This window comes from Podarcis muralis, chromosome 3 (genome assembly GCF_964188315.1).
Source record: "Podarcis muralis chromosome 3, rPodMur119.hap1.1, whole genome shotgun sequence".
NCBI lineage: Eukaryota > Metazoa > Chordata > Lepidosauria > Squamata > Lacertidae > Podarcis > Podarcis muralis.
This window is the reverse complement of record NC_135657.1, coordinates 63,471,980-63,499,845: the sequence shown is the minus strand read 5'-3', so window position 1 is coordinate 63,499,845 and position 27,866 is coordinate 63,471,980. Positions and strand designations below refer to the sequence as shown.

At 40.8% G+C, this 27,866-nt stretch overlaps 1 protein-coding gene across 13 annotated transcripts in view; it reads right to left on the bottom strand.

Moving 5' to 3' along the window:
* Positions 1-27,866, bottom strand: part of EPB41L2 (erythrocyte membrane protein band 4.1 like 2) — a 77,934-nt gene that overhangs the window by 35,015 nt on the left and 15,053 nt on the right. For 11 of the 13 annotated variants that reach the window (XM_077926004.1, XM_028723410.2, XM_028723414.2 and 8 more), the window contains exons 2-7: positions 20,373-20,824; positions 18,214-18,417; positions 6,617-6,721; positions 4,105-4,147; positions 1,262-1,337; positions 261-479 (exon numbers count right to left, since the gene is read on the bottom strand). In XM_077926004.1, the coding sequence (XP_077782130.1) occupies positions 261-479; positions 1,262-1,337; positions 4,105-4,147; positions 6,617-6,721; positions 18,214-18,417; positions 20,373-20,810 (1,085 nt within the window). In that variant the 5' untranslated portion in view covers positions 20,811-20,824. Of the gene's footprint in view, positions 1-260; positions 480-1,261; positions 1,338-4,104; positions 4,148-6,616; positions 6,722-18,213; positions 18,418-20,372; positions 20,825-24,401; positions 24,485-27,866 lie in introns of all 13 variants that reach the window. The other 2 variants (XM_028723409.2, XM_077926001.1) reach the window with 2 other exon arrangements.

The following is a 27,866-nucleotide window of genomic DNA, read 5'->3' as shown; positions in this document are numbered from 1 at the left end:
ACAAATGTAATTTCAATCTGATTTTTTCCATCAGAAGAATTTGTTACTGTTTTTACTGGCTAAGTCAATGGACACACCTTTGGCTGATTTTCCAAATCTTTAAGAACAAAAAACTCTCAAGCTTGAGCTTGCTTGTAATATTCCAAATTAAGGTTATAAAGAAATACAAAGGCATTCTAGGGATTAGGATTCTGCATGAAATCCAATACTACCCACTACTAGGAAAGGGAACAGAACTCAAAGGTTCAGAAATGACCCACCTGTGTGTTTTGTGCAACTCTACTACTTTCTCCTCCATCTCTTTTGTCTGGTTAGGTGCAAACTGAAATTCCCCTATGTAATCACTGTTGTGTTCCTCTGGATCATAGTCACCTAGTTCTGCTTGTAGAGTATATGAACCAAGGAGAGCATGGGTCACAAAAGAACATGGTAGGCGGCCAGAAGCAATATCCTGACGAAGCTGCAAACATAGGAAGTACCTGAACAGAGAAAATGTCATCACACAAATATTTCTTATTTATTTTGACATGTTAAGAAAACTAAAAAGATAAATATCTTTATTAAAGCAAACTGTTTTTGTTTTTTAAAAAAAAACATGCCACAAAAATACCTTTTAAAGGACATAGGATTCCAAGTGCAACCTGTTCTTCATATATATCCACCAATAAATTTATGTGTGTAAATTGATATCCATTAACAGATACGCACTTGTGAAATCCTAGCACCAATATTCTGATTTCTAGTACAAATGGATTATATTCACTGCAAATATATTTTAGTTCACAATCAAAAACATCCTTACTGAAACTTTATTTCATATAGGAATTGGTTTACACCCAATTACTTGGGTGTTTGAATATTTCTTATTGATTCACTGCTAATTTTGTTCCTGTCTCATTGTCCCATATACCCTATAGCCCTCTCTCTACAACAGAAAGCTTCAAGTTATGCCAGTCCCTGCTCCCCAAAATTCATCTAAAGGAATCTATAAGCCATATACATTTTCACTTGTTATCTTAACTTTTACACTATCAGAGATCCAAGAGAAATATTTCAGAATCCGGATTCAGGATAAGTTGCTAGCAGCAAGCAGGTGCAAGATGTCTCCAGACATTACCGAGCTCTGAGCCAGAAACTATTTGTTGTCTTTTCTATCTTGGTCATGTTCTCCTAAGCTTACAGACTTAAACTTTACATAGCATTCCAAGGAAATATGAAAAACACAGGATTCAAAGTCAGGTAGTAATGCTTCACGGCATACCTGGTGATGTCTTCTGTTAACTGTGAGGGATCCGGGGGATAAAACTTCACATTAAATGTAAATAGCCAGGGCAAATCTAAATTGGGAAATTCCAAAAGGCCGGGAAATGTATTGGTGGGAGGATAAGAAGGCAAAAGCACGTACACTGAAGTCTACTACATATACATTTGGGGAATAGTGTACACTAAAAACTAGACCATGATACTTTCAAAGCACTTTTAAAAGTTGAACATATTTTACATATTCTTCAGTTCTCTTGCAAAGCTACTACTGTAACTCCTTGGGATCTTAACCATTTCTATTCTGTCCCTCGTGCTATTTAACATCTACATGAAACCACTGCGCAAAGTCAAGTCATCCAAAGATTTGAGGTGAGATGCCATCAACATATACATGAGGAACCAGTTGGCCCTCCAGAAGATGTTGGACTATACTTTTGATATGCATTCATGCAAACTTTTTTAAATTGGAGAATGGCATTGCAGAACTCAGATAAGAGTGAATTTCAAAGGGTAACTGCATTTTGGAAGTGAACATTAGGTAGGATCACATCAAAATGTGAACCAAATTGAATTACTCTCCCATCCCTAAGCACAACTAAACCATTGCATTCAACACAAAAGGGCAAGGCAGCAGGCAGTTGATATTAGGAACAGAACTCAGTGTCCTGGGAAATCTCAGCTCATTCTCTTCATCTCCTTTTTTATAAAGCTTACTTCTAGTCCCCTAGCTGTGAATATTGTCTTTAGCTTGTGTTGACAATGAAATTAGTAAAATATCAGAAGCCAAGGGTGGTGCGGCCAAGTAATATTCCCATTGGCTAGTGGCCTGACACTTTCTGCCCCTTTCATGATAAACAAGAATATATACACAACAAGTATATGCAAATTTGTACAACTATAGAATTTGGCTATTATGCTGACATAGAAGCCTGATTTAAAAAGAAAAAGAAATGCAAAACATGTTTATAAGTTACATGCATCTATTTTAAGAAATATGAGATTTAATCAACGTACATAGAACCTTACCATTATAATTAGTGTTATTTAATTAAGTTTACTGTCTACATTTTAAAATTGAAACTGTTAGTCCTACTTTTGTTTTTTTTAATTATCAATTGAAACCATAAATAAGGTTGACTGTTTCTTCATTTAATCCTAAACTGCAGTGCAATCCCAGGCATGTTAGCTCCAAGTAAATTTCAGATTTCTTTTAAAAGAGATAATGTGTATGTAACCCTGAACGTACAAATAGCTGAAACATTTGATGAGCTCTTGCAAAGTGTACTATTGTCAAGTAGGTAGAAAATAATCAACTAGATTTCTTGTATGACTGCAAAAATAAGTTTAGTTTTAGTTATAATCTGGAATCCAGCATTGTAGGCTGCACAGTAACCTTTATAGGCATTCTTCATTCTATTCATGAATCTGTGTATGTATAGGCTGCAAATCTGACCTTTCACGACTGTAGGTTGCATGCCAAATGAATAATTGTTTAGTGTAAAGTGCAAATCTCTGCAATGTTGCACTTCAGACTCAAACGTTACTGTTCTTTGAAGAAATATTCTGGCTATCATGAACACAAGCCACCAATACATTTTCAGAAGCTAACATAATGCTACTGAATAAAAATCATAGAATCATAAAATTGTATGGTACTGATATTTGTGGTACCATACTGAAGCAAAGGACTTCACAAAACTTAGAATGTAGCCTGAGAATTTCCTCATGTATCAAATTACTAAGAAGCTACTTCCCAATTTTAGTGAGCATGTCTCATCAGAAATACTTCATTGTCTCTCATCCACTGATCCTCCTCCCCGCCCCACTTCCCTGTTTTTCTCTGTACAAATGAAAAGGTGACACCCTATGAGCACAATGAGGAAGTACTTGGTAGAACTCTTTTCCAGCTTCTATTTAAGCTAACTCACCAAGGCCCTTAACCATGTGTAGGGTAGAAAGAAAGAAAGAAAGAAAGAAAGAAAGAAAGAAAGAAAGAAAGAAGAGGGAGGGAGGGAGAGAGGGAGAGAGAGAGAGAGAGAGAGAGAGAGAGAGAGAGAGAGAGAGAGAGAGGAGCATTTAATAGAGTACAGAGAAGAGGATTACCTATCTATCAAGAGTGTTATACAATAACATGCCCTTTCAGGGACATGAAAACCTTCCTGTAATGATCCTTCCTGAAATGATTATATACTGTTTGGCCATACAAATGTACGAAGAGATGCGTTTTACCATACCTGACACTGTTCAAAATCTCTTGCTACTGATACTAAGGTCAAACAAAAAGAACAAGCATATGCCAAAGAAGGGAAGCAAGGCTACTCGATCTGCTATGCTCAAAAAAACTAGCTGTCTTTGGTTTCCCATCTCTCTGAACTGTTTCCATCCCAGCTGGTTGTTATAATAACTTAGAAACTTTAAAACTACTATCCAGGTTTGTCATTTTCCTCCTCCCATCCTATCCTTTTACTTTTTGTGTTGGGTATTTTAAATTGCAAGTTTTGTGAGGGCAGAAATCTAAGGGCATTTTGGGAAGCCTTTCCAGCAGAAAAATGGGATGGTGGTGCTTAAAATGAATAAAAGTTGCACACTGCTTGGTGGCAAAGGTTACTCTTAAAAACAGCAGTGTGTGAGAAAATTTCTGAAGTGGAAATACATAGTCTTAGACACTAAAGAGATAGTGCTGCCTTGCAGTTGACAGGTCTCCAACCTTCTTGGGCTTCAGTCTGATGCAGACAAATGCATTGCAATTAGTTTCTGAAAGACTAACTAAATGAAACTCAGGAACCAACAGAAATGTACTGCTCAGTTGTGAAATAATTTTAAAACCTGCTTAATACTTACTGCGAATTTGCCTCTTTATTTCCTTTGAAGGATCAAGCCAATTCTAAAAAAGAAAAGAAAAAAGGAATAATAAGCAATTGCACAAGATTGATGCAGTTGGAAGAAAAGCACGGGATACTTAAAGACACATTTTATATACAGCTCTGTGAAACTGTATGTTATTGCTATTCTTTCAAAATCAGCCTGCAGTTTCTTTGACAGCAAGTCTACTTCAGATATCAAGCTATAGTGATTTTCTTCCTTCTCTTTGCATATATTTGCACCTTACAGGAAGATGACAACTTTAGTAAAAATAGATGATAATAATAATAACAATAATATAATAAATGCTTTTGAAAAACTATCCCAGGCCAACTATCTCATTCACCTGCATTTAAAGAAGGCGAAGATCAGCATGGATTGCAATATCTCTCACTATATATTTGCCTACCACTCAAGAAAAGGCTACTGGATATGCAAAATACCTTTGTCTTATTCCACACAAGAGACAGACTGTCTCTTCATTATACAGCAGTTGTAAATGATACAAAAAAAAAGAAAGAAAGAAGCAATCTAATCAGAAAGCTGAACATATTCTACATCTTATCCTCAGTGTGATTTTGTTCACAAAATCTATGGTCTGATGTTTCAAAACAGAGAGCACTAAACTGTCTACAAGGATATGTAAGGTGCTTCCCCACAAATATTTAGACGCTTTAATGCCAGAATCAGAGAAGCACTACTTGCCACAATTCATAATGCAATCAGAGTAGAATGGTGCAAATAAATCACCCGTGCATTTATGATAGCATAAACTTTTCAACAAAATATTTTTGTGCTGTCTGTAAATATCATTAAGTTGTCAAAAATTCTGTAGACTTATGCCACAGTTAACTACCTAGATCTCCTTTCCAAAGTACCTTGGAGTTTCATTAGGGACCACATCTAATTCTCTGCTGAGAAGAAAGAGCCTGGCATTCAGTTTCTACATTCTGCAGCTGCAGTCTAGTGCAACAGCTGGCTCATAAATGGGTGGCTATGATGAGTGTACAAGAATAAGAAAACACACATCATTCAGCATTTAGCATTTACTGGGCTGTAGGTCAGAGATTTTTGTGGCATTTTAATCTGAGGAGGCAATGGCCACAGTAGGAAAAAATGAATTAGGTTACGTGGGTGCCAAGATGAGAACTATTCCATCTTAAGCTTTTTAAATTTGAGGGGTGGCAGAGGTAATAGTAGCAAAACTCAGTTGATAAAATCTGTGAGAGGCTTCAGTTATGTGTATTCCTTATTATAAAATTCAAAAAACAACATGGCAAGGTAAGGAGAAACAATATAAACAAATATGATTTCTGTGTCCACTTGTGTCATCATTACAAGCTGTCATTTTATATATTTATCATTTTCTTTGGTGCAGATAATTTCTCAATTTTGACAACATTTTCTCATCTGGTCCAGACGAGAAAGATAAAATAGCTTTTTTAAAACTGTTGTAGAATGTCTTGAGCAGAATGTCAAAATTACAGTTCAATTATTGACATTTTGCCTCAGAGCCTAGCTGCTGATAAACAGCTACACAAAATATCCTGGAGTTCTCATGCCAACACCCTGGTTAGCAGAATTCTTCTTGATTTGATGTCATATTCCATGAGCTTGGTGTGGCTTTGCTCTTTCCTATCTCTTTCATGTAAATGCAGACCCTCCTCAGAAGGGTCTTGTCAACAGATGATCCTTATCAGTCCCTTAATGCAAAAATTATTGCTCTGTTTCTCTCCTTAGTAAATAGGAAAACAATAAAGCGGGGTGATGAATGTTTGAGCTGAAATGCCAAATGCAAGAGAAGTCCTCACAGCTTTAAATCAAGCCTTGCTGCAGTGTTGTAGGCTACCATGGGGGAAAACACCAACGGGTGTTGTATTTTTGGGTTATCATGATGGAGCCATCCCCTTGCTGTTGATGTTTTACCTGGCATTGCTGTAATTTTTCCTAGGTTTTGTAACTTTTAGGCATTGTTGAGAAAATTGTTTTACATGCATATTTGTCCACTAGGAACAGAAGAGCAGGAAGGACAAGAGTGAGCATGGCTTGTGTGCTGAATTTCATGACAGTGAGATTGGCCATAGAGAATAACCCTAACCATGACAGCAAGCCTCAGGCATGAGTGTTCCCTCATACCTTTCTCGCCTCCTTCACATTCAAGGGGAGATTTGCTGCTAAGTAGCTTCTAATCTTCTTCCCCTCACATGGAAGGACAATGAAGAAGAGAATGACTGCACATGAATTTGAGGTTCCCCACTGCTCATTTCAAATCCTTCAGGAGAATTATCTGAATGAACCTAGGGAATGGAGCCAATGCTACTGGCACTGATATTCTTCCTCAATTTGAAATATGTTACTTGTTAAAAGTTTACCACCAACTAGGACCAAACATGCTAGTCATAAGAGCTCTCTGAAGTTTGAGGCTCTGAAGTAGGATGGAAAAGATTGAAAACATTAAACAAATGTTATTAATGCAAAATTTAGTACTTGCCTTCTGATCAGCATGGTCTTGAAACAGTAAACCAAAGTAGTCCTTTTCCAATAAGTTAAGCTGTCCACACACCTTATCAAATAGCACATGGCCTTTAGCCTTTTTCTAAGGAGAAAGAACACTACTGTCAAGTAAGATAGACTATTAAAACATTTATTTCAAACTATGAAAATGTTAAAACTTTTTAAGGCGCCTCACTTCAACATACTAACAAAGAAAAAATGTTCAATATTAGTTCCTCCTTATTTTCCTTTATTTATTAGAAGAAAGAACTCAACAGCTGTACTTGAAACCTGCAATTGGTAAATAGGAAACCCCTGTTAAGAGATGGGGTCCCCCAGGTATTTAAGTAATTGAAATAACAGAACAAAAAGCTACATGCAATTCCTAATAGTAAGCTTGAAGTCTTCCAATAATAGCATTGTGTCACACAAAAATATCAAAGAGTAAGCAATGTAATTTAAGATTTGCATCCTTTATTTCAAGAACATATAGGTTTTGAAAGAGGAATCTGTTTGAATTTAGTAAGATGGTTCCACAACAGAAATGTCAATCTGGAATATAAATTCATTGGGTTGTGTCCATTACTAGTCCTACTCAGAGGAGACCCATTGAAATAAATTAACATGACAAATTTCATTCCATTAATTTTAGTGGGTCTACCCTGAGTAGGACTAGCACTGAATGCAACCAGTCTTTGCTAGTCAGCCACATAATACCTGGAATCACTGCTAGTCTTTTACCAAAATGCCAGGCCCAGGGGATGGGGACAAGTGACTCCAGCACCAACACATAGTAATGTTAAGGTCCAAAGAGTGTTTTATGCATTCCACTTCACCAGGGCAGTTCCACTCCAGGTTTACAAAAGAAGTTGCAAGGCACACAACAACCATTTCTGGCCCAAAGGAATTACATGGTCCAGCATGTCAAGAAAGAAAATGAAAGAAATAATGCTTTTTTTCTTCTTTTCCTTCTTTCTGCTCCCCTTCCCTCAACCCTTAGCATAATTATGTTATTTTCTTAATCCCATCAGCTTTTAATGAGGGTGAACTGTTACAGGAAATGTGCTCCCCATTTTTTTGCCATCCCTATCTTCCCCATCAATTTAAAAACTAGTATAAGTAAAATAAAGAAACAACACCCCCTTTTTTTTACAAACAAGAGACTCACAATGTGTCCAGTGTAGCTCACTCACATAAATAGTGGGTGGGGGAGGGGGTTAGAATTAAACAACAAAGCTGATCAGGGACTTTGGGCCCTAAGCTTTGCTTCTGCGTAGGTGTGGCCTTAAAGCAAACAGCTCTGAGCATGCTCAGAACAGATGTACTGGCTTCTGGGTCATTCAGAACAGCAGACCTGCAAATGTGGCTGGATTGTCAACATAAAAGAGGGGGAAACTGTACAACCAGGGCTAAAAGTGCTGGAAGTTCCATTAACATACAAATTTACTATCACAATGTTTTTCGGTATGGAGACAGATGGGTAGGACCTCCTGGCCATAGCAATACTTTTGGACTGAGATTGGCTGTGTGGTGCAGAGAGCTGGCCAGAGAATGGAAGATTGACAGATCAGTCTCCCCAAGTGTCTCAAATGGATTGTGGAAGGATGTATGGCTTTGAGATTTTTAAGGAAATTTTTGCATTTTACTTGGTAGGGATAAGCACTGGATGGTCTAAAGGACCACCCTCCGCTGACTTTAATCAGGAAGTAGGAGGAATGAAAAGCAGAAACAGCAACAGCTAATCACCATCATCAACATCATCATCATCATCATCATCATCATCAACATCAGCAATGGCAATCCATTGTTTGTAGTCACGTTTCAAAAGGATCTTCTCAGATAACAATATATGCTAATAATTTGGGGGCCCTCTGTCACGTGGGGCCCTAATTCTGTGCATACTGTGCAGACCTATCAATCTGCCACTGACTACACTTGGTTCAGCTGAGGCCATTCTGCTGTACTCCTCTCTCCCATCATGCAGATGAATTAGTGCTCCATTCTGTTCCTTCTAGCACAGGTGGAGCCTCAAGGTAAATGCCCACACATGGTCTACTGCCTGGCGGTAATAATAATAGGTAGAGACTGGGGCTCACTTAAATTGCAAGGTGTTGGCAAAGGACCCAAAAGCCCCTGAGGCTCATCACACTGATATTTGGAAATTCTTTGAGAAACTGCAATTTCTCTTTGGCACAATTGGAGAGGATCAGCATGCTGCCTTATACTTCAAGCAAGTCCCACGTCCTTACTCTGCTATTTATGGCATTTGGTAAAGCAGCCATAATATGACATTTTTGAGACCTGGCAGTTGAAAGGCATTTTTGCAATTGCTTATCCTGCAGATTTCACTAGACGCCACTGCAATTCCAAAGGAACTCCATCAACTGCCTATGTGTAGGCTCTTGCGACACTGAAGTTATTGTGCCTAGCAGCCAGAGATAGAAAGCTCAAAACTGAACAAGCCTGCTATGCTCTGTGAGCTATGCACTACACAGTAGTTGTGAGCTATACTGTACAAATACAAAGGACAAGGGGGAAAAGGTATGCAGTGCAACTACCAAGCACAATAAATACATTGTTTGTTTGTTTCAAAAGGAATCAAAGCACATTCATACAGGACTGAACTGCTCAATTTAGATCCCAGTATTTACAGTTTTAGCGAGATCTTTCAATGCAGCATCTCATCCGCTGAAACACAAGGAACAATATGTAGTTAACGTATATCAACAAATACATCAGAGAATAAGCAAGATTATGGGGAAATATATATTCAGGTACAACACACACACACACACACACACACACACTTCCTAACTTGTGGCTGATATTATGGGAGGCCTTTACTAACTGCCTCCTGCCCAAGGGTAGCTTAAAAAACAACTTTAAAAAACTTTTAACCAAAAAATAAAAAAAATGAAATTATAATAAGCTCCTTTCACAAAAAGCCTGATTTAAAATGAAATTGAAATAAAATACAAACAATTTTCCATTTTATATACTTTACTTTACTACTGGGCTTAAGGAGTAGTAAATTCTCAAAAGGAGTAAAAAACCCAGATGTTATTGAGCATTCTATCAGGTTCATCCATGACGTGACATCCATGAATGAACCTCTATCTTCAGTGCTCAGATTATGAATAAGCAAGACTTTACTGATCAGATCTGATTGTTTACTAGTTTGCACAGTGATGTCTAATAAAACATTCCTGTCCAATCCTATTAATATTTACTCAGAAGTGCTAGTAGACTCTTGGTATAGTGGAGGGGTCTGGGGAAGTTTTTAGGCTGTGATTTTATTTTATTATAAAACTAATGAAATAAAAATATTTACTCAAAACTAAATCCTACTCTGTTCAGACTAACTCCCAAGTAGCGATTGATGTTGCAGACTTCCCTTCCTGCCAGTTGAGAGGGAGGCCTGAAATCTTGGCCAGCTGCTACCGGTTAGTGTAGACCAGGCACGTCCAACGGGTAGATCATGATCTACCAGTAGATCACTGGGCATCTGTGGTAGATCACTGGCTCCCCCCCCCCCAAAGAAGCTCAACAACTTTGGTTCCCCTAAAAGAAGCTTCCTGCACCCCCCAAAACAGGACTTTCCTTCCTTAAAAAAGCTCAATAACTTTGACCTGAACCCCCAAAAGGGGGTAGATCACTGCCAGCTTTTAACTCTGTGAGTAGATCGCAGTCTCTTGGGAGTTTGCCACCCCGGCTAGATGAGCTAGATGGGCCAGTGGTCTGGCTCAGTGTAAATCAGATTCCTATGAGGTCCACCACAAGATGCCTCCTCAGTGTGGTGGTGGAAAGTGCCATTGTTAGTGCTCTGACAGAGGTGGAAAAATAAATGGGAAGTCTTAGGGTTATTGCAAGGGTGGACTAGGGACAGCATAACATTTGCAGGATCCAGTGCCTTTTGATTTCCCCAACATGGGGAAAAACTTATGCTATTCTGGGAGCTGGTATAGTTCTCTTCCCTCCCTTTAAGCAAATGGGAGGGGGCAAAGTGAACAATGAAGAGGGGGAATGCATCCCACCACATTCCGGCCTAGCAAGCAAAAGTCCAGCAGGATGTAGCAAAGTGGTGGTTTAATTATTTACATTTATATCTCATCTTTCTTCTATTATGAAACCCAAGGCAGCATATACATGGAACACAGACTGTCATTCATCTAGGTACTGACCAGACCTGCTTAGGAAGCCTTCACATGCCTTCTGACCACACCCTGGCACTGCTGCAGGCTGTCCCCCACCCCGATAGCATTAATCTTTGTTATTAATATAATTTTGGAGTGTTTCTTTGAAACAGATAGACAAGATGGACAATATGCACAGCTTTTGTTACAACAACTGATTTAAGTAAATATTGTTCATGGTTCAAAACACACTTTCCTACATTTTAGAAATATCACGAGTTCACTAATAAATCATAGGTCATGCGGTATTTGAAAGTTTAATTCTTCCTATGGTAGCAAGTGCACACATCTATTTCATCTAAGCAAACTGTACAAAACCATTAAAAACTTATGTCAGCTTCAATATGCTTCAGTTGTTCAGACGTGCATAAAATATGGTCATGCAGTCATCTTTTAAATGCCTTTTGTCATAAAAGTTTAATTAGAACAGCACCCTGCGTAGAAAGCCTCCAATGTAATTCTCATTTGTGCTGTATGAAGAGGAAGTACTAAGCCAGCTTTTTATATCATTTGCATTATTTAGACAAGATAAGTATCCAAACAACAATTAAAGCTGTTAAAATTATTCACAATACAGCTTCTCTCTTTTTCTACACCAGAACTACATCAACTGAAACATATACTTAGACATTTTAATTAAAGCAGCAGAATGTGTACTTTATATGGGTGTAGTTCAACAAAATATTGTTACTCATTTGGAGAGACTATGCCTAGTATTCCACTGAAATCCAAATGTGAGCAGTGAAACTCTTTTTCATTCTCTTAACATGGTATTTACTCCCCCTTCCATGAGACTGGTGGGAATACAGCTTTCAGGGGTTGGGGGTGGGAAAAAGCTGTGGATAGAGGGCTCATTAGGCACAGCACAATAAGTTAAGGCAAGGCTGAGAAAGCACACCTGTGCAATCCCTTATCAGTAATGAGATCCTTGCCCATTTCTAATGCACCATCCTCTTATAGCTCTCAGGGGACCAGCAGGAGAGTACTTTAAGGTTCCCCTGGCATGAGGAAGAAGAGAAAGATAGTACTCACCTCAAACCCAATAAAACTTGGTAGACAGCAATGCTACACAAGATGGAAAACATAAAAAATGCTACCAAGATGAATTATTTCTTTGCTTTCAGTTACAGAATTTGGTTGAGAAAAGACCTGTTTTGTTAGATAGCTGTTCAGTGACCATAAATTACCCCTCTTACACTTTTCAGCATTCACAGAAGATATCCCGAGTATCAAATTCTAAAGGCATTTTCAGACATTATATAACAGCAGTAGGTCAGACTTAAAACTCTACATAACTACTTGATGCACTTCACCATGTGAAGTTCAAATACCAGCATGCAAATAAATAAATAAATAAAATCAAACTTTGGCACCACTGGCACTATGGCCAATAGAAACTGGTTCTGAAATGAAGCAATTTTAGCTGTTGCTTTTGTCAAACAGCAAAATCTACGAGCCTACTGCAAATCATTGAGAGTTCTACCAGTAGGTCCCAATCTGCCTTTGATCTACATAATTTAGTAAAATGTTTCTGTTCATAAATGGATAAACTTTTGACCGTTCTATGCAAACAGAACAATGCCAAACAGGATTTAGGAAGCCAGCTTCAAAACATCAATATTTTAAGTAGAACATTTACAGTCTTAAAACAAATTCTAAAATAAGATTGTGTGCATACTGCAATCAAGCTACATTAACATAGTTACAACTGTTTAATAATTTATTTGATTGCATCAAACTACTTTCTACTACTGCTATTTCTCCTGTTAATTTTCATGGGAAACAGTTATTTTTGCAAGCAAAGTCCTGTCATAATATACAGCACATCAAATTCTGTTCTCATAGTAGCTATTTTATATAAACACAGCCTCTGGCAAATTTGAGGTAAGATTACTTTTGACTCCATTGCTTTGTTTAATGAATACAGTGTGTAACATTGTACACTCTCAATGTAACAGCTACTGTTGAAGACAAACAAGATAGGTCACTTAACATATTTGGCAGCACATAGTAGCATATCTAGCACAAGCCTCATGATATGTATCCATCCAGCAAGTCCAGTCTCCATAAGATAAAACAGTCCATATTTCTTAGTTTGTTCAACTTTTAAACCACCCTTCATGCAGGATCCCATGGCTATTTACAAAATACCAATTAAGACACCGACCATAAAAGCAATTTAAACATGATAAAATATTAAAATAATCAAAAAAATTAAATCAGCACACGGTGTAAATACAGCAGCACTAGGACCTTGAACAATTAATTTCCTCCAATTGTCACAGTGACATCAGAAGCCCAGTAAATCAGCACCCATCTCGCTTCAGGCCAAGGGAGCCAGCGTTTGTCCGCAGACAGCTATCTGGGTCATGTGGCCAACATGACTAAACTGCTTCTGGCGCAATGGAACACCATGACGGAAACCAGAGCGCACAGAAACGCTGTTTACCTTCCCGCCACAGCGGTACCTATTTATCTACTTGCACTGATATGCTTTCAAACTGCTAGGTTAGCAGAAGCCGGGAAAGAGCAATGGGAGCTCACCCCATGGCGTGGATTCAAACTGCTCTGATCAGCAAGCCCAAGAAGCTCAGAGGTTTAGACCACAGCGCCATGCAGCTAATAGTTGTGTCTGAATCTAAAGACATCTTACCTTTAGACAGAAAGGTAATTGGGATGTGCTACTAATTCTTTGACACCATAAAATTTCCTCAGCCAACATGAGGTTGGCATTTGTCCGATTCAGGAGACAATGGAGGAATGGGCCTTTGGGGTTGAGGTCAAACTGCTGGAAGGTTGCAGCACCTAGTGTGGCTGTAGAGACCGATGCAGGAGTAACATGTTTTGTTGCAGCTGGGGCATATGAAGGCATCCAACATGAATTCTATTCTTTGTAAGCAACAACTCAACTGCTAATACACAGCTTTACTTCAGACCTTGGGTTTCAAACTTCTCCTCAGTGCTTATTATAAAGTACCGTATTTTTCGCACCATAGGACGCACTTTTTCCCTCCTAAAAAGCAAGGGAAAATGTGTGTGCGTCCTATGGAGCGAATGCAGGCTTTCGCTGAAGCCTGGAGAGTGAGAGGGGTCGGTGCGCACCGACCCCTCTCGCTCTCCAGGCTTCAGGAAGCTATCCGCTAGCCGCGGCTAGCGGAGCGCTGCATTAATCCCGAAGCTTGGGGCGCGCGGAGCTCAGCGCGCCCCAAGCTTCTGGGTGCCGGCAAGGTCTCGCTAGCCCTGGGAGAGCCCCGCGACGTTGCGGGGCTCTCCCAGGGCTAGCAAAGCGCGGCGCTAATCCCGAAGCTTGGGGCGCGCGGAGCTCAGCGCGCCCCAAGCTTCTGGGTGCCGGCAAGGTCTCGCTAGCCCTGGGAGAGCCCCGCGACGTTGCGGGGCTCTCCCAGGGCTAGCGAAGCGCGGCGCTAATCCCGAAGCTTGGGGCGCGCGGAGCTCAGCGCGCCCCAAGCTTCTGGGTGCCGGCAAGGTCTCGCTAGCCCTGGGAGAGCCCCGCGACGTTGCGGGGCTCTCCCAGGGCTAGCGAAGCGCGGCGCTAATCCCGAAGCTTGGGGCGCGCGGAGCTCAGAGGCGCAGAGCTCCAGGCGCTTCGGGAACACATCCGCAGTGTGGGGAGGCTTGCAGGAGTTCCCCACAGGGCTCCCCACGCTGCGGATAGCAGCCTGCTGCCTGGCGGGTGGGGCGCCCTGAAGCAGAGCGCCCCTCGCGCCAGGCAGACATCCGCAGAGTGGGGAGGCTTGCAGGAGTTCCCCACAGGGCTCCCCACGCTGTGGATAGCAGCCTGCTGCCTGGCGGGTGGGGCGCCCTGAAGCAGAGCGCCCCTCGCGCCAGGCAGACATCCGCAGAGTGGGGAGGCTTGCAGGAGTTCCCCACAGGGCTCCCCACGCTGTGGATAGCAGCCTGCCGCCTGGCGGGTGGGGCGCCCTGAAGCAGAGCGCCCCTCGCGCCAGGCAGACACCCGCAGAGTGGGGAGCCTTGCAGGAGTTCCCCACAGGGCTCCCCACGCTGCGGATAGCAGCCTGCTGCCTGGCGGGTGGGGCGCCCTGAAGCAGAGTACCCCTCGCGCCAGGCAGACATCCGCAGAGTGGGGAGGCTTGCAGGAGTTCCCCACAGGGCTCCCCACGCTGTGGATAGCAGCCTGCTGCCTGGCGGGTGGGGCGCCCTGAAGCAGAGCGCCCCTCACGCCAGGCAGACATCCGCAGAGTGGGGAGGCTTGCAGGAGTTCCCCACAGGGTTCCCCACGCTGTGGATAGCAGCCTGCTGCCTGGCGGGTGGGGCGCCCTGAAGCAGAGCGCCCCTCGCGCCAGGCAGACACCCGCAGAGTGGGGAGCCTTGCGGGGGTTCCCCACAGGGCTCCCCACGCTGTGGATAGCAGCCTGCTGCCTGGCGGGTGGGGCGCCCTGAAGCAGAGCGCCCCTCGCGCCAGGCATACATCCGCAGAGTGGGGAGCCTTGCAGGAGTTCCCCACAGGGCTCCCCACGCTGCGGATAGCAGCCTGCTGCCTGGCGGGTGGGGCGCCCTGAAGCAGAGCACCCCTCGCGCCAGGCAGACATCCGCAGAGTGGGGAGCCTTGCAGGAGTTTTTTCCTTTATTTTCCCCCCAAAAAATTTTTCCTTTATTTCCCCCCAAAAAAACTAGGTGCGTCCTATGGTCCGGTGCGTCCAATCGTGCGAAAAATACGGTATACATTTTGACACACAAACAGCACAATCCTATGCATGTATATTCAGAACCCCAAGGAATCATAACTTGAAGAACTATACTATGTTTGAGAACAGTGTATATTATAGTAATCAGAATAATTTATCTATCTACAAAGCTGCACAGAAAAAAATGTTGCGTAATACAGAGTATTATTTTCTTCCATTCATTCATAAACCCACCTCCTCAGGCCTTTTTTCCCCACACACCAACCATTCATTGATGAGTACTGGCTCAACCTAGAAACACTAAAAGCTTTTCTGACTGTAAAAGAGTATATATTGACAATAATGTCCCTGAGCTCTGGCAGAGAACAGTGCTAGTCCACCTAGTATTCAACCATCACACACTCCAAATTCAGCCACTCTATTTTTGCAAAATTTTAAGCAGTATAGTTACAGTATGCCCTGTTCTAAAAAAAATCATAACTAAACCATTTAAAATCTATGTAATAAAAAAAAGGACAGGGAGGAATTACAGCTGTTTTAATCCAGAGTACATCACTTCTAATCTCTTAGCCACAGTTAAGGGCTTGGGAGCCAGCTTAGAGCTACACAATCCCTTCATCTCCCAGTTTCCCCATTCCTCCTATGATCTTCCCACCAGTCTTATGTGTAATGTAAGTGTTGCATCAGTTAACAATGGTTAGCATCAACTAGTCAGCGCAAATCAATACTGGGTGTGAATGAATTTCCCACTATTACAGATAACACTATTTTTTTTTTTTCAAATACAATGCTAATGGAGGATAATTTTGAAGAGGAACAGCTACAAGGGGACAACGCAGCAGTCTATTTACTTCTTAACATCAAGACTTCTCTGTTGTATTTGCAGAAAGCTGGTCCCATCTATCTCTAGTAGGTACAATACTGGCAAAAAACATATCTAGACAATGTGGGAGGTGTCAAGGATTAAAGCAGAGTAAATATAGAAAAAATGAAAAGATATGATCCACTCAAGTCAGTGAAAAAACTGGCCTAAAACTGCCATTCCCTAACAGATGAGAGATACCTTGGCATATGTCCTGAATTAGGAAAAATGTAAAAATCAGACTGACCCTGGCTTTGTTATTTGATCACCAGATAGCATCTATGATCAAGAGTACCTCTTCCAACTTTAGTTGGTTCACCAGCTGCCCAGTCTTTTCTAAAGATGATCTGGTGATAGGTGTACAAGTAGCTTCTAAACTGGACTATTAAGGTCAGTGTGTGGAACTGAACTTGAGAACATTTTGAAACTAGTATTAACGTTTTCTGGGCACAGCAGGGGTAGCTAACTGGCACTCTATAAGCAATACCTGCCCCCCCCCAAAATAGATCCCTCCAAAATGTGTGGGACCCATTTTGAGAGTCAATGTTTTTAGTGTTTTAAAAAGATTGACTCTCAAAATGGGTCCTACACTGTGATGCCGTGATGTCAAAATTTGAACCACCCTGCAATCCATTTTAATATTTTAAATGTTTTTTTCCCTGACTGCTCCCATAGATACTATACTATGATTTAGTAATAGCAAAGGATTTTTATTAGCCCCCTAAAATTCTCCAAAATCTGTACTTAAACAAAAAACAAAAAAACTTAAACATCAGCCACACACACGTTTACTTTGACCATGCCTACTTTGACATGGATCCCCAGGAAGTTTAGTAATTGCTCAATGTGGCCCGTGATTACCCACCCTTACTAAAGTCTTGGGTCACTGAAGAATTATCTCCTCCCATACAAACAGCCCAGATGCCCAATGACCATCAGGGAACCCTGCTCCAGATACCTGGTTCTGCCAAACTCTGCATCTTGTTTCTGAATTCTAAATAGTGATGACTAACAGGAAAATGGTATTCTCATGTGCCCAACTTCCTAAAGACATTTCATTACATTCCTCCAGAAGCTCATGCTTTTCATGCCTCACTTTTGTCCTGCTCACAACCCTTTGATGTGTGAGGACTAGCCCATGGTCACCCAATAAGCTTCCCCAGTATCTCCTCCCTCCTATCACTGTGCTGCCCCTCCTGGCTCCCATCACTCACTGCCCCCAACTTACCAAGCACAGGCAAGAAGAGTTTCCATTTTTATATTTTTGCTTAGAGGACAGCTGAGAGCACCACAAAGTAGAGCACCAGAGGAACTCTAGCCACCCACTATCTTAAATTTCCCATAATTTTCTCTGGGCAAATTCAGGTGACTTGGGTCTCACCAGCATTGCAAGTGGTAGTGTCCCCAGCTTCCCTTAAAGCAGAGTTTTAAAAATGTTAAAAGATTCAGGAACCAGAACAAAAGACCTGGGACTTGGGACATTGGATCAGTTCCACACAATGCAGTTGTACTGCTACTGAGAGGGGCCTATATCAGACTAAGTGGAGAGGGTGCATTGTGAGACTCATGAACCCATGCATAAAATAGCTTCAGTAGTGAACTTTATTTATGATCTGTAAACCAAGGGTTAAAACAGAAGATAATACATTTGCACTTGCAGTTTTGATAGTTATAGTAAAGTTCACAGTACACTTTGGGGATGTGTTGTAATAAGCTAAAGGCATGGCTCATTACTACCCATTAGCCATAGTGATGTGAATACCATAAAGAACACATTAGATTCATAAAAATGTGTTCATTAGCTTCCATTTCAATAAAAGCATACTGCACTCACTGCTTTCTTTCAACAGAAAAGGTCTAAGGCTCACTGGCTTACCTCAAGGTCACAGCTGTATTCTGTCCCATCCAAAAGAACCACTTTACATTGGACAGTTCTGGTCCTCTTAGGAGTTTTTGGAAGAACTCTCTCAATTCTTATTTCACCTGTCTGCACCTCTTTGGACTCCCTTTGGCCTTCCTCTGAATCTTGTTTGTCTTCTTTTACTTCAAAAACAATTTCTTTACTATCTTCTTTAGCAGGCTGCACAAGAAAGTTGAAAATGGATATTAATGAACATCAAGGCAATTTTAATGCAATGCAAAGTAATAAAATGTGATATATTACAATAAAGGGTTATCATCACCTACCCCATAAATTTAGAAGAAAAACCAATATATTCTTATGAATCAATGCCCATTTAAGGAAAGCCACTTAGCCCTCCCATCAGATATCAAGGAAATAAACAACTATCCAACTTTTAGAAGACATCTGAAGGCAGCCCTGTTTAGGGAAGTTTTTAATGAATGATATTTTAATGTATTTTTAATATTTTGTTGGCGGAAACCCAGCCAGATGGGCAGGATATATTTATTTATTATTATTATTATTATTATTATTATTATTATTATTATTATTATTATTATTATTATTTCTTCTTATTCTCCTCCTCCTCCTCCTACTACTACTACTACAGGTCGGTAATTGATATCTTAAGATCCAGCTTATATTTTTGAGACTCTTCGGGTTGATGGCTAGGCCTTCTATGCACATCTGCTCCTTACATGGATCATTATCAGCAGAGAAGAAGACCTGCCCATCAGTTACTGAAATTAATTTAATTAGGTGCTTTATATTAGTCTTAAAGTGACTTACAACAATAAAACTCATACAAATACAACATTTAAAATCAGTAACACAGCAAAAGTGATAATCCACAAATAATAATTAATAAACCAAGACACATTTTTCCCCATCTTCATTTGGCTCCTTGAAGATGTCAGTGTTAGTGACAGCTACACTTCTCTGTGGAGAGCATTCAACTAATTGGATTGGAACTTGCACTAAAAAATCTAAGTTGCTCACTGCCACCTTCCCAGCTTCTCCTGAAGTGGGCACACAGAGAGGGACCTTTGATGACGAACTTAGGGTCTTTGTAGGCTTACACGGGGAAAAGTAAGCTGTGTGGGCTTACACTGGGGTCCTTAGAAGTTAGAATCGGCACTTTGGGTTAGGCTTAACAATGGATGAATACAGAATGGAGGGGTAGCTTCTATGAATTCACAGTAAGTGGGCTTTTTCTTGACAAGAAAATGAATGGATATATGAATGTCAGACAAGCAAACATCTGTCACCTTCTTGTCTGTCCTCTCTTCTCTAAATTGCCCCCAGACAACTAGCAAAACTAACCTACAGCCTCCAATTTACTCTAGCAGGAGTATAGTCTTTAAAACAAATGAACTGCACATTATTTACTACAGGGCAAATCCTTGTACGGCATTTCCCAATAGCATCCTGCTTTATTTTACAAATGAGATTTTTCCATTTGTTTCTCTCACACTGTACTGGAAGCAAGAGTAGATCTGCTCTTAGCTGCTTTAATGTTGTTTACTTGCCGGAAGACTGAATCACTCACTGTGAAAGCCCTACATTAACTGCCCTTCTAAACGAAGAAACTGCTGCTAGGAAGAAACTGGAATTCTGTGTACAGCTAATCCTAGAGTTTGAGCAGCCAGAGGGGGGAATACCTTTCTGTGCTTCAGGTGCTAGTCTAGTAGTGTGGTTTTTTGTGAACTTGTTCACAAGGAAAGGTTTTCTATGTAAATTGTAACATTTTGTAGATTATTGTTTTTTGGTAGGTATAGCGGCCCTCCAGGTTTCACTGGGCTACAGTGGTCCTCATCCCTAACCAATGGTCGTATTGGCCTGGGTTGACAGTAGCTATAGCCGAACAGCATCTGGAGGTCCACACATTTCCCATACACTGAAGAATTCTGCTGTAACAAAATGCAAACATATAAAAACAGCATTTTATGAAAGCAGCAGATGATGTCTGAATTTGGAAAAAATATTAGGCTGGTCTCTAGAGGCATATTTCTTATAAACATATATCAGCCCATTTAACACTTTGTTCTGTGCTGGGTATAGTGTTAAGCAGCTAGGCAATTAACATGCATGGACTTTAAAGTGTTTCATTTTTCTTCTTTTCAAGAGCATACCTGTGTCTCAGCACTACTAACAGAATGTTTTTCCTCTCTGTCATCTGCTTTAGCTTCTTGCCGAATCTCAGCAATGTCCTCCAGTTTTCCCTTAGTCTGGGCTGTCTCTTCTGGAAGATGGCATTCACCCTCCTCTGCTCCCATTTCTTCTGCTGCTGCTGATGGCTGTTTTTTCTTTGTTTCATCTTTGGGTTCTTCCAAGCTGTATGATTTTTGTTTCTTAAGCCAGGGGGGGATGAAGCGAGAAATTCCCTTTCCTCCTGAGCGACTGGGGCTACTTTGACTAGCTGGCACCTGTGAAGTGGGAGAACTCTCTTTCATTTCAGATGTCTGCTCTTTTTGACTATCTGGTGCATCCCCAGCATCTTCCTTTGCTGTATTTGATCCCAGGTTCTCCGATTCCTTTACTTCCGTGTCTGAACCAACTTCAGTCGTCATGGTCACAGGATGCACTAGAAATAAGATACATATATTTGCTTTTAGAACGTACTTTTTAGACTGCTTGTGGACCTAACTAACTCCTAGCACAAGGTCTTATGCTTTAGCAACCACTGAAGTTGAAACTTTTTGGCTTACTAAACTTACACTGTAGACATATTATTCAAAGTAACCAACAAAATTTTCAAATCCAAGCAGCCAACACAGCACAGAACTAGAAAATATATCAAATTAATCATAGACTTTCTCAGGTGTAATTAAAAGAAGTAACTTCATCCTTTCAATTGGACATACTAGAATGACTTTCTAATTCCATCAGTACTGCAGTGAAGTCTGGAAAACAGACGCTTATAAACCAATTTGCATTAACCATCTTGCTTTCATGTCTGAGAGTTTGGGTGGCATAAAACTAGACTTCAATGGTTGGTTTCTACTGAACAGGTATAATAAATTTATATAGCAATATATATCTTACAATAATAATTACTGAATAGTGAATTCAACACCCTGTTTTGAGTCCAGAATAAGATTTTGGAATAGCATATAAAAATAATTTCCTAATTTATTAGGATACGCTTCAATAATGTATCAAGTTCTATAAAACACTAACAAAAATATTTGCTTAATCTTAAAATAATTGGATGGTTTAAAGCAAATATTTAATTATTAAATTATGTTAGGTCAGCATTTAAGCTGCTACAAGTCAAGTCAAATTTTACTAATGATTCCTATTTTTGAAACAGGAAAGAATAATTTAAGGAGACTAAATCAGTCATTGTGGGATTCTTTCAAAAGTGGTGTTAGTGGAAGAGGTTTGTTCTCAAAGTATAGCAATCTTGGAGTAGTCATTGCTCAAGCACATAACTTTCTTTGATGTTTACTGTTCTGTAAAATTTTTCTCCCAAAGAGGCAATCAGTCCCAAAGTATAGGTTTGTCTCTTCAGGAATGGGGGCTGCTGCAAAGACAGCTTTAACAGAAAGTCTAGCTATGCACACAATAACCTTACGTGTAACGGACATTACTTCTTTGTATAACAGTCTATATGAACTAAAGAATTAGAACTGAGTGCCTAGGAATCAACAGTGTAGCGTCAATATGACAAGCATTAATGCCTATTTTGCTTGCCAGACTGAACAATCTCTCCTCCCCTCTCCCCCTCCATACAGTGTTCTGGAAGTTTGCCAAATTGCAGGTGAGGGCTCAGAGTGCAAATGGGGCGGGGGGGGGGGGAGGTGAGGAGAGAAACGCCTGTTGCACTGGCTCCCACTAGCACAACTATTTAGTTGTGTGAGTGGTAACTGTAGTACCCCTACTCCCAAAAAAATCAATGCTTAAATGTCAGGTTGTAAAGTTTTTGAGAGGGCCATATCAGCTCAAGGGCCGGAGCTGAATAAAACTAACATTTTTCATACAGGTTACTCTCATGGAAACAATACTCTTTAATCATGCATTCTGCTATTGCTCTTGGAAACCTATAATAGTAATACACCTGAATAGTTATGTCATCCCGAAATTTTCAAATTCCTGATAAATTATGTCAAAGGACACTATGCTTGATTTAGCATTTAAATCTGTAACCATGACACTGGTACTCTTTTCTTTCCGCCAACAGAAAATATACAGAACAAGTACATAGGCTACTTAGTAACTTAGCTATCTGACTTTGATCAGTAAATAACATTTCTAAAACTCTATCATTCTTCAAAAGCAAAAATGCTACATTAACCAATACTCTTTAAGATGTAGTACTTTTACAGCTCAGTCTTATGCAGAATTAGATGTACGCAAGCCTACTGAAATCAATGGGTAAGATATAAATCATTCAGCACTGAATTGCAGCCTTAGTTTTGGAAAGTAATAAATAACAACATACTATCCAGATGGTGACAGTATTTTACCGAGAATTACCGTATTTTTCACCCCATAGGGCGCACCGGCCCATAAGGTGCATCTAGTGTTTTTTTTTGGGGGGGGGAATAAAGAAAAAAAAATTATTTCCCCCTCAAGGCACGAGGCTGGGGCGGGGGAAGCTCGGGCTTCCGCCGACCCCAGCCCCCAGAACAGGCTGCTCTCCGCAAGCCGTGGGAGCTCTCCCGCGGCTTGCGCAGAGCTACCCGAAGCCCCAGCGCGACTGCTCAGCGTGCCGGGGCTTCGGGATAAGAGGCAGCTCCGCGCACGCCGGGGGAGTTCTCCCGCAGCTTGCGCAGAGCTACCCGACGCCCCGGCGCGACTGCTCAGCGCACCAGGGCGTTGGGATAAGAGGCAGCTCTGCGCAAGCCAGGGGAGCTCTCCCGCGGCTTGTGCAGAGCTACCCGAAGCCCCGGCGCAACTGCTCAGCGCGCCGGGGCTTCGGGACAAGAGGCAGCTCCGCGCAAGCTGGGGGAGCCCTCCCGCGGCTTGTGCAGAGCTACCTGAAGCCCTGGCACAACTGCTCAGTGCGCCGGGGCTTTGAGATAAGAGGCAGCGCTGTGCAAGTCGGGGGAGGGCTCCCGCGGCTTGCGCAGAGCTACCCGAAGCCCCGGCGCGACTGCTCAGCGCGCCGGGGCTTCGGGGTGCAGGCAGCTCTGCGCAAGCCGTGGAAGCCCGGGGGGAACTCCCGCGGGCTCCCACGGCTTGTGGATAGCTTCCTGAAGCCTGGAGAGGGAGAGGGGTCGGTGCGCACCGACCCCTCTCGCTCTCCAGGCTTCAGCGAAAGCCTGCATTCGCCCCATAGGACGCACACACATTTCCCCTTCATTTTTGGAGGGGAAAAAGTGCGTCCTATAGGGCGAAAAATACGGTAGTATCCAACTAGTGAGTAATGCTCTAAGGAGAGTCACAACAGCAGCAACACCAACACCAACGAAATGTATAGTAAAAAAATAAGTAGGTACCAAACTACTGTTACAAACGGTACAAGACTAATACAGTATTAGATAAAATGGCTGTATGAACAATCTAGATGTTTTCAGATACAATGTTCTGTCAAATGCACTCACTATTAGCACCTGTAACTGGAGATTTTCCATTTTTATAAACACAAATCAAATATTTTCCACTACTAATATCAGTAGTATAAATTTTGTAACCCTACGGAAGAGGTGCAAAAGAACATACACTGCTTTACAACCCCTGAAAGTTTAAATACAGTTGCAGAATAAAAGCACCACAAAAATTGTCTAACAGGTACAAAATAATACCCCTTGTTTAAAGGGAAATTTGATACCGTTATTGGGATAAAAAAATATAGCCACCAAAGTGTTGCAGTGAAAAGATCCAGACAATCCCCTAAAAGCATTTCAACCAATACAACAAAACAGCAATGCCATCTACTTGAATGTTCGCAGCTACATACACCCACAAAATTGCCTAGTGTTATTCCTGCAGCATTAAAGTACAGAGCATCCCATTTCAGAGTTAAAAGTCATTTTTATTGTCACATTTTCTGAACTACTTGCTTCAATATTCACTCACAGACCAACTAACGTGATTGTCATTTAGTACTTGGTGCCACTCATATACTGACACCAGATTGCGATCAAACTATCCACATATTTTTCTACACACACATGTACTTGTTTTTATTTTCTAATAAACTGAAATCAACTCACCCTTTTCACTTGCTTGTCTAAGGCAACTTGAATCTCATTTGCTTTTGCATATCATACTTTGCATATTGATGAGCAATTAAGGTCTACAACAGCAATTAAAGAGAAGTTACACGCATATAATTTTTGTTATGCATATCAAACCAAAGCTATGCAGCCAGCTTATAAAAATCTAACAGGCTCTTTGTGCAGCTTAATGAATAAGTCTCGCCCCACCCAAGTCCCAACTCTGCTGGAGAAAGGCATGCCCAGTGGAAAAGTAGAACTTGGTTCCAACTCACTTCATTTTTGCAGCCAGAAAATGCAAATGAGTCAAAGAGACAGCTCTGTTTTCCTGTTATCGCTCCTACAAAGTAAGAGATGCATTTTAAAAGCTCTGCTAGGTTAGCATGAGACATCTGCCACTTTAGGATAGGGCTTTTATTTGAACTTATTGTTGAAGGTAGTATAATTTGTTCTGAGCAACTCAGAATATTAATACCACTTACATAGCTGGTTAGTCTTAGCTGTGGGTTCAGGGAGACCATATTTCACCATTAAAAGATAATGCTCATTTTATGGAAAATTGCTCTAACAGAACAGTTTCAACAAAACAAACAAAACAGATCAGTACAGCTACAAAAAAATACAAAGGGGGAGGTGGTAAAAACTATATAGAAAAGAATCTTAACATGGTTTGAGTAAAAAAGTTTTTAAGGGAAATTGCCTTTATAGACAATAAATGCTGTTAATCTCCTCAGCCTCTCAATGCTCATGGCTTAAAAAATGTTACTTTAAAATTTTCTGGTACGCCTTCCTGCCAAATTGGTCTTAAGTGCTTTCACATTATTTCAAACACAAGACAAAAATATCAAAACACACAAGAACAAAATCCGTCATAAACACCTAACACTGCAGCAATAAATATCTATCAAAATGGAGAAGTGCATCCCTAGTTTCTGATAGAGCCTCCAGGAAACAAGGCAAAACATCTGGTACCTACATAATAATAATAGCATGCCCGAAGAGTATTTTCAACAGGTGGGCATCACAGCAGAGGTACCTGGAGCCAAGCCATAGTTTACTCCCTCCACGAATGGCCAGATTCATGTAGGATGAGGTGCTCCTTCACATACCCTGGCCATTTAAAGCTTCATGGGTGTATCAACATTTTTTCTCGAAAGGTAGTTTCCTTCCTATTGAGAAAAAATGTTGATACACCGAGGCCCCATTTAATGAACACAATGCATTCCCTGGAAATCATTTGTTAAGCAAGCGTTCACATAATGAGTCCATGATTTCTATTATTTCCTAGTAAAATATTTCTAATGTGGGATTTGTCCAATAACTTCCCCCTCTTTCTCCATGGTTTCTTCCTGGTCATGTCAAAATCATACACAACTGCAAGAAAGCAGAACAAGTAGGCGGAAACAGCATATTTCCTATGAATGCCAATAGAAGGGCACATGTGTAGTGCATCCCCACTCTAAAATTCATCTGCATCCACTGCTTAGCCCTGAAAATGCAGCAGTAAATCTAAACCAAACTACATCAAGTAGTGTCTGACAGAAAAACTGAACACACAGAGCAAATTGAAGAGTTCAAGGTCAGAAAGTGGGAAATGACTAACAGACTCCATTTGGTTTTGGTATTTCCCTCCTACTCAGTTCCACAAGGTTTTTTTCATGAGACAAAGCTAACCTTCAAAGTACTGTATGTTATTTCCAATTCAGTTTTGTCATGGACAGACAAATGAGACTTAATTTTTAGATGTTCTTCAGTTAATGTTGTTATGGTGTCCAGAATTTACTACATTTGTTAACTCCCCTTCCAGGTAATTTGAATCTCATGCTTATTTAACATACACACTCGCAGCTTTACATGAGTCTCCAAAAAATAATTTAAAATGATGCAAAAATGGTGAACACAGGGGAAGCGGGGGCAGGAAACCAGGAAAAACCAGCTAGTAATCCCAGCAGCCTTCATGAGAGTGGGTGGAGAAGAGGCAGTTGGAGACGGTGATCAGAGGTCAGAGAGACTTGCAGATGGTTTGAAGAGACAACAGCATTCTGTTGCAAAAATGCTGGAAGCAGGTACCCATCTCTGCTGCTCCTCCCCACTATATGGCCATCTTTTTCTTTGTACCTTCAGCAAGAAGCTATGGGGCTGAAATTGGAAATATGTATGCCTTTGCTCAACTTCAATAACACAATGAAAGTGGGAGCAGTGAGTGTACCTTTTTCCAATTGCAGATTGGCCTATGTGTCTAAAAGGCAGAAAGAATAAGCTTTCTGCATTTTGGAAAGGAACACACAGTGCTCTTTACAATAATGAATTAGTAGTTCCTCAGGATTTTTTAAAGGGTTATGAGTACACAATGCACAGTTTTATACCTTTAACCAGGGTGAATTTTTCCTAGTTGCCTGGAAGCATTTCTTTCTTGCCACAGTTGGCAAGACAAGTAGTAGATTCTAATCCTTGAGGGGGCTTTATGTAAAGTGGGGGACAGGGTATGGAAAAAACAATACATAATCCGCTATGACAGAAGGTACAGAAGCAAGCAAGAATGAAGTGAGCAAGGTTTAATGGTGTTTTTCTTCTCTTTTAAGGATTTGGATGTTAAAAATGCAGATGACTTCCATAATATTGTTAAATTCTGAATATTACTTTCTCAGCTGAATTTACTATAGCAACAAGTATGCTATGTGTATTTAGCTGCTGTATCATCAATTGAAAATTGTCATTTATGATACAAAACAATAGGGTATACTGACTAAAATGGTGATGCTGAAAGACAGCTTCTCTGTATACTGTAATGGGTTCAATATGTTTTTATGCATGGGTAGGCAAACTAAGGTCCGGGGGCTGGATCCGACCCAATCTAAATCTGGCCCGCAGACGGTCCAGGAATCAGGGTATTTTTACATGAGTAGAATGTGTCCTTTTATTTAAAATGCATCTCTGAGTTATTTGAGGGGCATAGGAATTCATTCATTATTTGTTTTCAAAATATAGTCTGGACCCCCACATGGTCTGAGGGACAGTGGACCGGCCCCCTGCTGAAAATGTTTGCTGACCCCTGGTTTTTTGCAACGTGTTCAGTACTGGACTTTTTATTTAGTATGCTCTCCACTTATCTTAAAGCATAAAAAATGTTAATAGCCATATACGAACAGCAATGGAGGTAGATCTAGTATGTCCATCGTTTCTGCCTCCCTTACATGTTTACTGAATTCCTGAAAAGGACTACATTCAATCATATATCTAGGTTTCTTAAATGATGTAACAACCTGTGAACCGCCCTGAGACCCCCAGGTATAGGGCGGTATATAAATTCTATAAATAAATAATAATAATAACCCACATCACATATTTGTTCTGTTCAGATGCACCACTATCTCACGGCTTCATGCTTCATGGACAAATCTCAAATCCATGAATTTCCTCCTTCTCTTATGAAATGCAATCTTCTTTCTCCATCCCTGCTTT